At 42.1% G+C, this 15735-nt stretch overlaps 1 protein-coding gene across 1 annotated transcript; it reads right to left on the reverse strand.

Annotated features, from left to right (window-relative positions):
• Positions 1-865: 865 nt before the first annotated feature.
• Positions 866-11644, reverse strand: NIPA1 (NIPA magnesium transporter 1). Its single transcript, XM_014892498.2, has 5 exons — positions 11422-11644; positions 8206-8253; positions 4222-4312; positions 2808-2968; positions 866-1528 (listed from the first exon to the last, which is right to left on the reverse strand). Exons 1-5 carry the CDS (start codon positions 11579-11581, stop codon positions 1017-1019), a joined length of 972 nt encoding a protein of 323 aa, XP_014747984.1. The 5' UTR covers positions 11582-11644; the 3' UTR covers positions 866-1016.
• Between the last annotated feature and the right edge of the window lie 4091 nt (positions 11645-15735).

The following is a 15735-nucleotide window of genomic DNA, read 5'->3' on the forward strand; positions in this document are numbered from 1 at the left end:
TCAGAAGCTGTCAAGGCATCCAGGGGTTTCTGCTCAGAAATTTTTCCAAAAACATATGGTCCTTCTAGATGCTTTATGTATTTAGAATTTGAATATAGTCCAATATTGCAGACAGTGAAATTGAATTATTAAACCAGTATAGGCCATCTGAAACAAATACATTCACAATTATGCAGTATTTTTTGATTGCAAAGGCACTGAAACAGTTCTGAGCTGCTTACAAATAAGCCACCATGTAGGCAATGAGTCTGTGCATCATTTCCACATCCTTCACAGTCTTTCTACTTGCTCCCAATTAAAAACTCTCAGATGAATGCAGTATGTCTTAATGTATGTAAGTTATAAAGAAAAATGCATACCTGGACACTACCATGAGCTGATAAGTAATTAGTGAAAGATACTTAAGGGTCCACTGCTCTGTATAAAGAATTCAATTTAAAACTCCCCTGTCTTCACCACATGGCAGACAAAGTTGCCAAGACAGTCACTAAAAAGAACAAATCTGCAGTCCATGATCCAACCAACATTTGTCTGAGAATTCACAGCCTTGACAGTGAAGACATTGCTATACTAAGATTCACAAATTGTTCCACTTACTTTTACCCCCTTATTTTAAGGTATACATCACTTATGATGAAAGGTATCAGATTGAGTGCATTAGAAACTGATGTCCTCTGCCCATAGAAATGGTACCTCAGAAGACACAATGCAAGCTTTCACACAAATCTGTCAGAATATTCACAGATCTTTTCTGACTACCTTTTACGGTGAGGAAATACATCGGTCTCTATGCTGACTCAATCAGTAGTTCCAATTAAGGTCATTTATTGTGTTGACTGGGTTACATGGACAGCTGTTCCTTTGAAACTGGATGGAGGCCTCCAATTCATTTCACATAGGCCACCAAATTGTCAGAGGGTAGTTGTTACCAACCTGAATCCAATTTGAAACAGTGACCTAGAAATGAACAGCTCTGCATCCTTCCCTGAGCCATCCAGTTTCCCCTCAAAAATATTTTAATCTGTCTTCATGTTAGGTTTGTTTAAATCTCCAATATTGAAATTGAATTCCTTGAAGACTTGTATAAGAACAATTCCAATAGATACTGTGGTGAATCCACAAGCCATGCCCAAAAAATCTACAACTCCTACATTACTCCATTCCCTGAAAAGGATGGCTGAAGCTAGCAGGACTAGGGTAGTAAACACAACGTAGTAGATGGCACCAAACACAGAGGAGTCAAAACACTCCAGTGCCTTATTGATGTATCTGAACTGAATGATAATGCTACATCCTAACACTGCCAGAAGTACCAGACAGAGGTACAGAGCCCTTTGACTTGATGGGTTATTGTGAAAGATATCTTGAGCAGCCAGCCCAATGCCTTTTGTGCTGGGAACAGTGAAACTGCCCAACAGAGAGCAAATACTGATGTAAACCATAATATTAGTAGGTCCATGAGCTGGAGCTATCCAGAAGATAAGCAGGAGAAGCATTAGCAGCACTATGCAGAGATAACCCACGAAAACTGGAAAACAAAAAGAAAACAAGAAAATATCAAGATGAGAACTCTTGGTCTGCTAAAGATTTTAGCAGGCAAATCATGTCCCAGCAGTGACTTTCAGGTATACATCACAATTAAGATTTGCTATTGAAGATAGATCCAAATCACTAAGCTTCCAGAAATATTGGCATCCACGACTGATGATGCTGTCATGTTCTTTGGGAAAAACAATGGGAAAAATCACCATGTAGAAAATTACACACAGTGGCACATTTGAAATGGATTTCAGATGGCTTTTGAAAAGCTCTTTTCCATTAGGACTACACTCCTTAAAAGTCTCCTAAGACAGAAGGATAACACTTCATGCATAAGCAGTTCATAAAGGCACAGTGTGTGGATCCAGCAAAGAGCATAATCATGAAGTTAGATCCCACTAAAGTGAGCACATGAGTAGGGACAGTTAGAACAAACATGAGGCCATATTACTTACATTATACCATCAGTACACATATAAGATCAGTGAAAGACATTTCATGCTGTAGAGTTTTAAAGAAATATATAGCCAATGCACTTTGTTCAGATTTAAATGGTAAATTGAGACCAAGGTATTTGTTTTCTTTTTCTTTCTTTGCAGATTTTTTGAATAGCTGATGTTATTAGGTTTGAGTTTCTCTCACTTAAAGCAAGTACAAGAAAAACAATAGTTGGCAGTTTAGCTCTTAAGCAAGAAAAAATAAAAATGGGCTGGAACATATTAATACCAGTATGTCCTCCAGCAGCTGGTGAGAAAGAACAGGCATTTCAGCATATGTCCCAACAGCCTATTTCTACATACCTTTATTGTGCAAATAAATCTGGGAACAAAACTGGTATTTAGTATAATTTTTTAATTAAAAAAAACATGGAGAAAGAAAGGAGAAAAGAAAGAATATTTTTTTCTTTTGTATGAAACAAATTGAGATCCTGGATTTATACTTTTCACCTCTAAATAGCAAGATACAGTTTTTCATAACGTTATAAAATTACAGGTTCAACTGGCCATTGTTCTGAGCTTGCTGTGCAGGATATTGTTCTCAAAAGTATCCATGTTTTCCTTTCTGCACACATGTCCCAATAAATATGAAGCTCTAAGAAGAGCAAGGCACAGTTTTCTTACACAAAACCTGTACTGGTTTGCCTCTGTAAAATCAAGATTTCATCATAAGTCAATTTCCCTACCTAGTAGAAGTGGTAAGCCTCTTTCTCAAGTATGTTCCTGCTCAACCTCAGGAAAACATTATGAATTAATGAAAAGACAAACTACCTGGATTTGTAAGCTTCTCTTCAAGTTCAGCCTGAGTCGTTACACTCTCGGACTTCGGGGAATGGATAATGAGAACAACAGACCCAGCACAGCTCAGCAAACACCCCAGCTTGCCAAGGATGTTCAGTTTCTCTTTCAATAGGTAAGAAGCTAAGATGGACCTTTGAAAAGAGAAGAAAAACAGAAGTTTGACTACATCCTGTTAATAATGTTCTAACAGTGCTGTGCCATCTGAATCTCCCTTTTAAAGGAATACTGTCAAATGCTGATGAATTATCAAAATGTATTCCTGACTTACCTGAAAAAAGATTAATCCATTTGCAGTTTTACTCAATCCTTGACATCTCACCTTATGAAAAAACCCAAAACAACACAAGAAACAAATCCCAACAAAACTCCTAGCTACAACACCCCAAAAAACAAAAACCACATCACCCCTTCAACTCCCCTGCAAACACAGAAATGCCCCAAACCTGACATCTGATCCCCGAGGCAGACATCTACCCATTACCAATTTGGTGAGCTGTCACAAAGCCCCATTTTATAGGTGCAAAACAGTCACGAGATAAAAGTGACCTTTGGTTACAAAGATCCCAGGGCTCAGCTCAGACATGTACCGGACCAAAGTAAGTAAAAATATGTAGCCTTATAACAGGATAAAATAATAGGTGGTACTTAGAGCACCATCAGTGTGCTTCATAGTGACAGAACTGAAGACAGACATGAAGCAATACCATCTACACTCTGAAGCAGATGACCAGTGCAGTCACAATTCAGTAGGCAACAGAAAAATCTCAAGGCAATGCACAGCTTTGTTTTCCAAGAGTTGTGCTTTTTCACTGCAGTAGTTCCACAATTGTAGTCCATCTATTCACAAAACATTAGTTACATATTAAACATCTTAAACTCACTGCCTTTTCTGTGCCTCCCACAAACATAACTTCTAAGAAGCTAGGGGCATGAATATGCAAGGAATTCGTTTGAGTTTTCCTTCCTGGAAAGAGGCCAGATCCAAAGACATGAAATCAGCATCGATAAACACATGGGGTTTGGATAGTGGGTAGAGAAAGACTGTGAGACAAAAGGAAAGATCTACATAGTAAGGGAACTGTGAACAATAGAATAGGCAGAAAAGTCCAGAACAACCACAGAGAAGTAAGAAAAAAAATGTTTATCTCTTGAGAAATCATAATGAGAGCTAAAAGCAGAAGATACTCAGGAAAACCCTTCTTCACCACTGCCCTCCCCCAGCCCAGCTTTCCTGGGAAAAACAGGAATAGGTGACATTACAAGACATCATGAGCAGCCATAAGCCTGACATTTCTCCGTGGACCTCCAGTGAGCACTAAGTCCATCTGACATTTTATTAAGTAGTAAAGATATCCAGATAAGAACAAGAAAAGCAAACTCTTACCCAAATGGAACGCCAAGAGCTCCCAAGGGCGTCACTAGCACAGTTGGGACTGCAGTGTAGGCCAAGAAATTCCCTATTTGACCCAGTGCCACTGTCAAGAGAACCAAAAATAAGCCTTTAACTCCCTTTGTAAAAATAAGTAATCAAAACTTGCCCAACACTGTTTGGGAAAGGCTGACCTAACTGGAAAACAGATGTTACAATTTGCTTAGTTCTGTTAATTTTGCATGTAAACAAAAAGGCTAGAATTTTTCTATAGTTTTGTATTTGTTAATAGAGGAGTCATATTTGCCACACAAGAGTATCCAAGTGGGCAAAGCAAATAATCTGATTTGTAAATTCTCTTAGTTAAATATAAAAAAGACTGAGAATTAGAAACACTCATGGATTATAATCTCAGTATTACACTCAAATATTTGCATGAGGAGGGGTAAAAGTATATATAATCCATGATTTCATCTTTAGAACATGCATTCACATAAAACAAATGCAGTTAATTATAGTTCCTAACAGCAGTGTTACTTTTTGGGGGGGAAATAAAGACAGTGCTGAGAAATCTACTGCTGAAACACTAAGCACATGCATAAGGGCTCTTCAATACACTACATCAACTTTTCATAACCCTATGTAACATTCGAAGTCATTCCTGACAACTGTAAAATGAACATGCCTTGCAAGCCACAGTAACAGCCTCAACCTTATTTTTCTTTCCTCCAGTAAAAGCAAATTCCAAGATATACCACAGTATTGCACATCACAGCTGTGTTAACAGTTTATGTGTTCAAGTTTTCAGTTAAAAAAACAAAACTGGATGGTGCTGGCAAGTTTATAATAGATCAACATACCTGCATAGTTACAAGGTCTGTGGTAACTGGCAAGAAGCTTGAGATTGAGCACAAATTACACACAGCTCAAATTTCCAGTTGCTGTTAAAAGCCATTATCAGCATTTAAAAACATTTTAAGAATCCAACATGTCTTTATGCTCAGGCTGGCACTGCCCTCAACTATCAAATATTGTTAGTATCATCCAGTTTTTCATATCTGCAAAGCACTCTGCAAACAATAATTAATTTACCAATTTAGCTCACATTATCAGTAGAGCTGAAGACCTGTGTAACCTATAGGAAGTATGAAGGAGACAAACAAACTTGCAAAACTGCAGAGTGTGGCAAAATTATACTGATTAAATTCAATGAGGCTTCCTCTATGTGCAGGAGAGAGAAAGAAATTGATGAGCAGCATTTCTAAGGCGCAAGAGACAGTGGTGGTCTCCCTGTCCCTGGGAACAGAGTAACTCTCATCAGCCTCAGGCTGTTTGGATACTTATGTGGCAACTCTGGAATTATCTTCAAGGCATCTGAAGGCATTGGGACAGATCTTGGATGGAAAATGGTGCACAGCTGGCACTCTCGATTTCTGCAGATTACATACATTTCCAAATGACTGGGACAAAAGATTGCTTTTTTGGAGGTCAGGTGTCTTAAGTTTCTGTTGGAAGAACTCTTAACAGACGGCACCAACATCAATCCATAAAGTAGATCTCTGAAGCTTCAGTCAAATGGAACATACTGTAAGGCAACTGAATTTACTGGAGGTTTTCTATATCACCATGGAGTAGTAATAACAGTCCCTTACCATCACAAATGACAGACCAGGACTAGTTAACACCAATTTTAAAAAGAATCTCAGTAATTGTTACCATCTACCTGATGCTGAGGACCTTTGCTGCCAACCTATCCAGTCCTCCCTGAATAGAAAATCCTCATCAGATACATTAGTGCGGTAAGTCAAGACATGACTTCAGTTCTTGAAGGCACACCAAGCTTTTAATATGATAGACAAGTACCAGTACCCTTGAAGTTACTGCAACACAAAACTTGATGCACACGGGCATGTCTCCATTAGCAAGGAGACCAGGAGTAGACCTGTACAGCAAAATGTATCTATTCTAGGCATGTCAGGGGGTGCATTTCAGACTAACCTAAAGTTTATTTGCAGCTCACATGCATTAAGTATGTTCCTAGAATTCATCTTCCAACCTAGTTTCATTTTAAAGACCAGGTCAGGAGCTCCAACTCTGCTATGAAATGTGAAATACAGCCCAATCTGTGGTGACAAACAGGAGATGCACTCCACAAGTGTACTCCCCATCTGTAATACAACACTAATGCAGATGTTTTCACTACAAGAAGCAGCTACATCTATGCTGCTATCAAAACCTGCACTGAAACTAATTAATTAGCCAATTAATTAGTTTAATGCTCATTGAAATACCTGTACACATGCTGCAATCACTCTTTTGACTACAGAGTAAGGAAAAGTCCCTTAGCAGAATCTGCAGCCCTTCCTTTGAAGTCTTCAGTAATCCAGTGGATCCCAGGGCCCCCAAACGGCTGGGCAGCATTATGCTGAGTCAGCATGCCAACACAGAAACACTTATTCACCATCTGAACAAATACCATGAGAATAAGTTGACAGAGTTTATGTGGGTTTTGTTAACCATCCAAACTCCAAATTCTCTGCTTGAGAAAATGATGTCACCTGTCATCACTTCACCCAGATAACTGGGGGTATTGCTAATTCCACAAGTAACACCTTTCCCCAAAGAGCACCTTTCTCAATATCCCATAGGTGCCTACCTGGCCCTTGCTATTGCTTTTGTGACTGTGCTACCATTCTGAGCCTATAATATCCACAGGCAATTCTTCTTTCTTGGTTCTTTGGTAAAGCTACTGAGGTTTTGTTTTGAAATACCTGCATCTAGCTCCTGGAAAAAAGCCAACTGATACCATTCCCTTCAGCTGTTTTGCCTTCATTCAATTCAGTCAGCTCTTTTAAGCATGAAATTGTTTTCTCTGATTCACCAAGATAAGTCCTGTAATAAAACCTCCCTTTTTTAACTCCTTCTGCTTAGAGATTATAGATGGGAGCCTCAGGAGTGATAAACAGTGACTGATGCACAGATTTATTTCTACTTAGGCAGTAGTGATCCTGTCAGGGGAGGAAGCTGTCAAAGAACTACTTAAACTCAGGTTAAATCAGCTGAGGACTTTTCTTCTGAAGCTCCATTAGCTTCTACACTTGCTATAAACTTTGTCCTTCACTGGGATCTATCAGTTTTCAATCCTTTTGCACAGCTATAAGACAACAAAACCAAAAATCAGACTTACCTTGCTGCCACAAAACCAGGGGCACAATTGGACTCAAATACTTCTCAGAAACAGCATCAGAACTTTCCAAATAATCCACAAAAGACTGGGTTAGAGTCTAAAAGTGGGGTATGATCCTAAGCTGTTGGACTTGAACTTGGGCTCATGTGTAAGAGGAGAAAGCTAGTTGCTCCTTATGCTCCAGATTCACATCAGAGAATGAACTCGGTGTTAGCAGAGTTACAAAGATATTCAGGCTAAAATTACACTGATCTCGTACCAGTACCACAGAAAGCTTTGCATGAATCTTGCAGATTAAAAGCAAAACTGAAACTCTATCTGTTGAACTAGAAACCAAAAGAGGGGTTTTTGTTGTTGTTTTTTTAGATTGAGGCTGGTTAAATGCTTTATGATCTAAGACATAATATGTGCTCAATGAGTCCTTTTGTACAGAGCAACAATTTTTAATTCAGCTTTGACTTTTATTAAAAACTGAACTGGCCAGTGCAATACAGAGACACAAACCATGCAGGAACCCAGAGTCAGAGCAGTGTGTGGCTGCCAAGGGCTGCAAATACCAAATGGTTTGGAAATGTGAAAAGATGTCTGACTCATGTTTGTCCCAGCTCTTTGCAAACACCACCAGCCATGGTAGCCATAGTAAGAGTTTACTAAAAGTGGGATATTTCCAGGGATGGAAATTTCATGACAAGGGAGTGTAAGATACAAGATGAAAACAGAAATTTACAGATTTCCTGATGTCTCCTATCACCATCTAAGCAAAGCTCTCATTATTAAAAAAAAAAAAAATTAAAACTTTTTAAGATACTTACTTGCAATAGTGCCTGACCACCATACTATATCAGTTAAGTACGAAGTACCTGGAAGGATAGGAAAATGTATTAGTAAAATATGAAATCACTATATTGGAACTATGAAATAACAGTCTCAGTTATTAAGGACCTTCATCTTAAACCTATTCTTCAAGGCAAATGAATATGAGATTTAGAAAAAAAAAAAAAAAAGAGAACAATTTTGGATTTGGCTTATGTTTCCAAGTAAGACCTTCTTAAGTCAATGTGTTAACCAGGACTTCTGGTTTCCAGTTTGAAGTACCTATGTGACACTAATGCAGTATGGTGTAGAAAAGCATCCCAAATGTCACCAAATGCTTCTGAAGGTGACATTTAAAAATACAAATTAGAACCTCTTCTATGGGAACTGTAAACCTATGGAAACAGAACATGATTTGGCTCAGTTAGTTCGCTAATACAACCTCAGTGAAATTGTATAGGAAAAATTGTAGCTGAGAAATTGTTTTGGCACAAAGGTTTGGCACCATGGTGTCACCCATTCCTCCTGCATTTAAGCATTGGAAAGTGCTATATATGAAGCCTCTGAATTCCTGACATAGTTTCAGAGAGGAGTAAAAACTCTGCATTGTTCTTAGTGCTTCCCGAACTGGAGGACGATTATTTTCACTGTTGGATTATAAACTCTTGCCTTGGGATGTGCCCAGGTGGAGCCTGTGCACCACAGAAGTTCTGCTTCTGTAGAACATCAAGGCTCACGACCACTTCCTAAACTAAAGCATGGCCTTCTCTGAGCACAACCTTGGCATCAAGTTATGCTCCTATGTTTTGCTCCTCTTTCTAGCAATACAGCTCTGCATTCATTTGGGAAGATGCCCTCTCAAAAGCTGCTGGAGTAGTAGGCAATATTGTACCTAGTCTGAAATCCCAAATGGAAGAAGAACACAGTCATCACTAACTCTGGAGACATATAAAGTATTAAGCACTTGGAAATCACACTATACAATTGAACAGAGATGAAATATGACTAATGGAAATGGCCAGCTTTAGAGTGGGAGTAGTAATTTTTTAGACTTTTGTTATTGCATATAAAATAAAAACACTCTTGGGGGCAGAAATGATAGAAAATATTGACTCAAGTAAGTAACTTTGCAAAATATTTGTCACCCACTGCTGTTTCTAACTAGACAAGGATTGCTAATTACATCAATACTATATTATTGATTCAAGAGAGAAGACAGAAGAGACTTGAAGTGCCTCCTTGTAAATTATACAACACCTGCTGAAGACAATGGAAAAAAAGACATCATTTGACACTGGCCATCTCAGACTCACAGCTCCAACTGCTAGATTCAAGACAGAACTCTACTGCTTCATAACACAAAATAGAGAAACCTGAGGTATTTTCCTAGATGCCTCCTCACTGAGCATGCCAATAGAAAGAACTACAAAATGCTCAGGCAGACGCACAAACACCAATAATATCTTCAAAACAGGAAGTTTACAGCTGCTAGCACTGATAAAGCAGGCATACGCCCATCACTCACTTAACCCAGTGCTCCCCTGAAAGCTTTTCAGGAGTAAATAGACTCAAAATGGAAACTTTTCCAGCTGCCTTGGGATGCAAAATTATTTTTCTCTTGTGTATTCTCATTGTTTCACTTACAAAAAAAAGCTCTGTCTTTATTATGCAAACCTGATCTCTCTGTGGACAATCAAAATGGGTTACAGCCATCTTGGAGGGAAAGGGAGACTATGCTTGCAAAACAAAAGTTTGTCTCATGCCCTTAAATGTAAGGTCATTGCAGAAAAAGCAAAAAAAAACTTTTTAGATCAGGCTGCCAGGTTGTAGTAACATAGTTAAAGGCTTACTTTGCTCCACTGCATTCACCCTGAACACACTAGATGCAGAAGGTAATGGAAATTCAAGTACAACTATAGAGAGAGAAAATATTTTTTTGTATATTATTTGTGTATGTATAGTTTTACATATGTGCAATGCATATAGAGAAAATACCTTGTCCTGGAACTAGAAAGGATTTTTCATAAGAAAGAGTTCCTAGAATTTATGGGAACATGCTCATACACAGACACCATTACCTACAAAAACAAATGGCTATTGACCACAGTAAGACAATTCAAAGGTATCATGCAACCTGTGTTTACAGTCTTTGCCTTATATAAAAGCATGATACTAAAAACAAATAAACAAATTTTTTAAATTACATTTTCCTATATTCAAAGCATGAAGATACAACTAGCAAATGCTGTTCAGCTGCATGCTTTGGGGAGCTCCAATTTCAGAATAAAATACAGAAGATCTTGACAGTTGTGAATTTACAGCTTTGTTTTGGCTAAACTGTCTAGACAGCACAGTCAGTTCCTGAATATGTTCACCTCAACGAAATAATAATGAGGCATAGGATTTCAGTATGAAATATACAAGAAATAAATTATTTCATGTTACTGATCTGTCTCTTCTCAAAAAGCAGAAACCACCATGTGACTGATACAACTTGTGCGTGTCCGTGGAAAAGCTGGAATAAACAAGCGAGAGATGTGCGGATGCTATTCATATCAAGAAACTATCTAAGCCACAGAAACTGGTGGTGAAGTCCCACAAGTACATGAGAAAGAGGAGCCAGTGTATGGACAGGAGTGCATACAGCACACCGGTGCTGGATGACAGCGTGCCAGCCCAGCGCGCTGACCGTACATCAGGAAGTTGTTGCTGATGCGCAGTTCACAACCCCTCGCTGCTCTCCACCGCTAATGCCTCCTGACCGACCCCACCTGCCGCCTCTCCGCTCATTTATCACCTCGCTTGCGCCTCGGTGGACCCCCGATGTCAAACACGCTTACAGTGACAAACTGAAGCTGGACCCCCCCGGCCCAGACGCCGGGAAGGTGTCCCCCACCCCAGGCGACAGACAAGGCCACCCCGCGACTCAGGCTCTGACACAGCCGAGGGTGCCCGTTCTCCCTGCCCGGCGGGGCGGGCCGGGTCCCTGGGCAGTCCCCCCGCCTCCCGCCCTTCGCTCCGGGCCGGCCGCCGCAGCGCGAGGAAGGGCTGCGGGGCGACGGAGGGAGGGAGGGAGCGGTGCCGCGGGTGGTCCGGGGGAGCCGTCCCGTACGGGGCCGGGGCCGAGCCCCGCAGCCCCGGGAGGCTACCGGGGGTGCGGACGGAGGCCGAGAAGCCCCGGGAGGAGCGCTCCCACCGCAGCGCCGGGCCCCTACCTCTCCCGCGGGCCCGCACGATCCCCTTCTTCTGCAGGACGAAGGTGGAGCCGTTCACCAGGCTGGAGACCACGGCCACGCTCAAGCCCAGCGACACGGCGGCGGGGCCGGGGCTCTGCGCTGCCCCGTCGCCCGCTGCCGCACCGACCGCCATCCGCATGGCCCCGCCGAGAGCTGCAGGCGCGGCGCTGCCCGGGCCCAGCGCTCCCGGCAGCGGCTCTGCGCCGGGACCCGCCCTGCGCTGCGCCGCGCCGCGCCGGGGGCGGCTCCGGGCGGGGAGCGGCGGCGGCCGCGGCTGCTGGCGCCCGTCCCGCGCGGGCACGGCAGCGGGGTGATGTCACAGCCCTGCCCCGACGGCCGGCCCGGCAGCGCGGATCCGTGCTCCGCGATGGCACCGCAGGGCGAGCCCACCCCGCCGCCGCCGCCGCCGCCGCTCTCGGGGGGTCCCCGGCGCGGGGAGACACCGGGCAGCGCTCGGAGCTGCGAGCGCCCATGGGCAGGGATGCGGGACGACGCGTAGGAGGATGTGGAGAAATGTGGACAGGGATGTGGAAGGAGAGGGGGGATGACAGCAGGCGAAAGGATGCGGAAAGACAGAGGGATGCGAGAAGACGTGCAGGACAGACGAGTCCCGCCGGGCCAGTGTTTCTGGTGTGGAGCAGCGCTTCTTTCCAGCGCTCTCGCTTTCCCGTGAGGTTTCTAACATTCACGCCGGCTCCCCGCTCCGCCCGAAAGCGTGGGATGCTGCGGCGGCAGGGCCGGGCGGGGGTCACGGTTGCCAGTGCAGCCGCCACCGTCACCTGGAGCTGCGGCTCCATCCACCCTGCCAGGTCAGTGTGAGGGGCAGAGCTGGACTATCAGCCAGGCAGTGTGTGTGGCTACACACTGGGAAAGCTTGGCCTCTGCCAGGAGTCATGCATATTGCCTGAAACCTGGGGGATCCATAATCACTCCTGCAGTAAATCCAAGAATCCACTTTTATTCCCAGGAAAAAGTACACTCTCTCCTAATGGCACAGAGCAAGGTCAGACGCTCACATTCATGAATCTCCTCTGTCAGCTATCATTCAGCATCTTCCAGGTTCTGGGAGGGCAGAGCATAAGCCATCCTGCCATGGCAGAGAAGGCTGGAGATCCCTCTGGTAGCAATACAGCTGAGCCATCACAGGGCCTCAGACCTCTAAGAGAACTCAGTCTCTCAAAGATGAAGTGCTGAGCTGCAAGTTATCTTCCTTGCTCAGCAGAAATATTTTGTATCGGGTATCTCACTGCAGTTCTTACCATTTCCAGATATATGTTGAAATAAATCAATCCATAATGGATTCCTGTGGCAACATCCATCTAAGGAGATAAATTATGGTATCTTGGCTTAATATAAATGAAAATAGGTATTTTTGTAATTTTTAGCAATTGGACGTGGTTCTTAGCATATATTTTGGCATTCCCAGGAAAAATGAGTTTAGAGAAGAGGCAAAGTCCTGGAAATACTTCTCTTGTCTCCATATTTCTTGTTTTGCCTATACTGCTTGAGGCAGCTGTCCTAGGAAGGCACAAGAACACTGAGATGATTTTTTTATGGTTTAGTGGCAAGATATGTAATACTTACTGCAGTAGTGCCCATATTTTCACCTAGGTTGTTTCATCAGGTCATTGTATCAATACTGAACGTGATGGAAGAGAGGATTCATCCTTGTGAGACTCACAAGACCTGCAAAATGAGTACACAGGAGGTGGAAGAACAGTTATCCATAGCAACCCTTGGAAACAAAGATAGAGGTAAAGACAAATACAGGCTAATTATAAATACCCGTTTCTGATCTATATACAGCCTAGTAACATGTACAGAAAAAAAATATTACAGGAAATAATTTATTCTTGCACAGTGGAAAAATGATATATTTTTAACAGCCTTTGCATCTAATTATCAGGCAAGTTTCTAAACACAGCTCGAATCTGGCCAACTTTTATACTCAAAATCTCTCTCTGGTGTGGTTGAACCAAGACAAAAACAAGTACCAGAGATTTCAAGGAAACATTCCGTTTTAGTCCAGCCATGTAATTTTAATATCTTACTTATAAATCTTATATATGCCTTTCCAAAGTATGTGTATAGATAATTCTAACATACTTAATCTGCCTTATTGAGTTTGTTACTCTTGCACTTGCCATGTAATAGGTGTAGAGCTCCTAAGGATTAGTCAAAGTCTGAAATAATATGTGTAGCAGTCATATTAAATTTGCAAATATCTTGAAAAATAGCCTGAATTCATCCAATATCTGCATTATTAAGTTTAGAAACAATTTGGACCAAGACATAAAAGTACCTCAATGAAAACAGCTGTTACCATTATTTGAATGGAAATAAGATGACTTTTTTTAAACTCCCTAGGTCCATCTAGTCTTCTGGAGCTGAGTTTCATTGTGATAGTGTCATTCCTCCTGCCCAAGCTGTGTCATCATGTACTGCAAAATAACAGGCTTTGGGTTAGTTTGGCTTTGACCTTGGAATGCTCAGTATTGCTGATGTCTTATCAGCCTGATGTCTCATAAACACACAAATTGCATAGGAGGAGCCTCAGATTTATGTGGCATTTCCTCCAAAAACCTCTGGTCCCCTCCATTAGCATGAGTATTTAGTGTCAGCCAAGAGGTAGGAGGAGTATTTATTAGACTTTTCTAAGTCTTCTGTCCAGAAGAAGGGGTGAGTGATTGAGGTAAGTTGCAGTTAAAAGTGAATGAGCAAAGTGGTGGAGGTTACACCTTTTTTTTTTTTTTGTAGGGGCAATGGGCCTCTTCTGATTAGGATGGGTTTTCCCTGATTAGGATGGTTTTTCCCTGATTTTAGGGGGAAGAAAACTGCTTGTGCCTGATCTAAAGGAATTTATTACTTCTTCTGTAATGTCTTGGATTCCTCTGTTATGTTTGGTTTATGTACAAAATTTTTTTTAAACTAAATCAATTGTTGGGCTGTTTTCTAAAGGCTAGAGGAAAATCAGATAATTCTGTATCTGGCATAGAATGAAAATACAGTAACTGAGCCCAGAAGATAATCTGAAACTCCTTATAAAATAGCTGGGAGAGCAGGGTGGAAGTTTACCAACAGCTTGATCAGCCCCTGAAGCAACAGCAGTAAATCTCCTTGGCAGAAGCACTATAAAGATCCACTGTGCCAGCAACTGAGGCAGTAGGAACTGAGATTGCAAACCAAACAGCAAGGAGACAGCAGCAATCCTACTTTTCTAGGTCTTGAGAGCCAAACACCAAAGTAAGGGCAGCTATAGGAAGGCTTGTGTAATGATCCACTGAACCTAGGCCAGAAAAAAAACCCCTAAAAATCCTTTAGAGGCAGTCTTGATCGGTTGCTTGGAGGAATAAAAAGTGGCTTTGGTATAAGTGAGACATCACTGGTAGGGTGGTCCTGCTTTGGAAAGGAAGGGACTTGAACCTTTGTTGCAGTCCAGCCCTTGATTTGCTATGGGCATCCACGTGTATGGATGAGAGAATGACTGGAAGCCTGCTGAAAGGGTCCTGTCAGCTTTTTGGCTCTCTATTTCATTAACAAGGACTTCACTGAGTCTTTCGGCCCAGATTTGGGCTTTTAAAGTCCAGAGTGATCTTTGTGAAATGAAATTGTAGTGCTGAGTTCTACTGCACTGTTGATAATGGCCACAAGACTGGCTTCTCTGCAGCTGGAACTAAAAGTTAAGCTCAGCCTCGATGTCTAAATTTGACTGTCAAGGACTACAATGAAATGCTACCTTCTATCTGTAATACTGAGCTCACCCAAGCTTCTGTGGTGTCTCTGTCCTATGGGTTACAAGAGGAAAGGTAGCCCTTGGTGTACACCAGCTCTCTTCAAGGACAGGACAACAGGCTGCAAATCAACACAACTCCCTGCAGTCTTAAGCAGAAAAGTGAGGAGTGATTTCATTTTTCAAAGGGTCCAAGACTGATGCAAGGAAGCTTGTTAGTGATGTGCAATTCCAGAAATTTTGTCTGCATGAGTAATGGAGGCTTGCTGCCACTTCTGCCCATGGAAAACAACTTCTCTGTTAAATGACAGTGGCCACACATAGTTCTGGGGAGTTAGAGAACTTCAGCATCCTGAAGAGGTGGGGTAAGACTAATTTTAAATTATTGACACAGGAAGTATGGCAAGACTACTGTGAACAGACCATACCATTTTAGCTTTTCTGCAAGGAAAACAGATCTCTTCAGAGAGAACCTGTCCTTCATGCAGCAGGCAGAAGCAAGATAGCTGGAGATCCTGCAGAGAATCCACATTAATTAACATCATGTCTGCTCAGATTTGCTC

This window comes from Sturnus vulgaris, chromosome 2 (assembly GCF_052056855.1).
Source record: "Sturnus vulgaris isolate bStuVul1 chromosome 2, bStuVul1.hap1, whole genome shotgun sequence".
Taxonomy (NCBI): Eukaryota; Metazoa; Chordata; class Aves; order Passeriformes; family Sturnidae; genus Sturnus; species Sturnus vulgaris.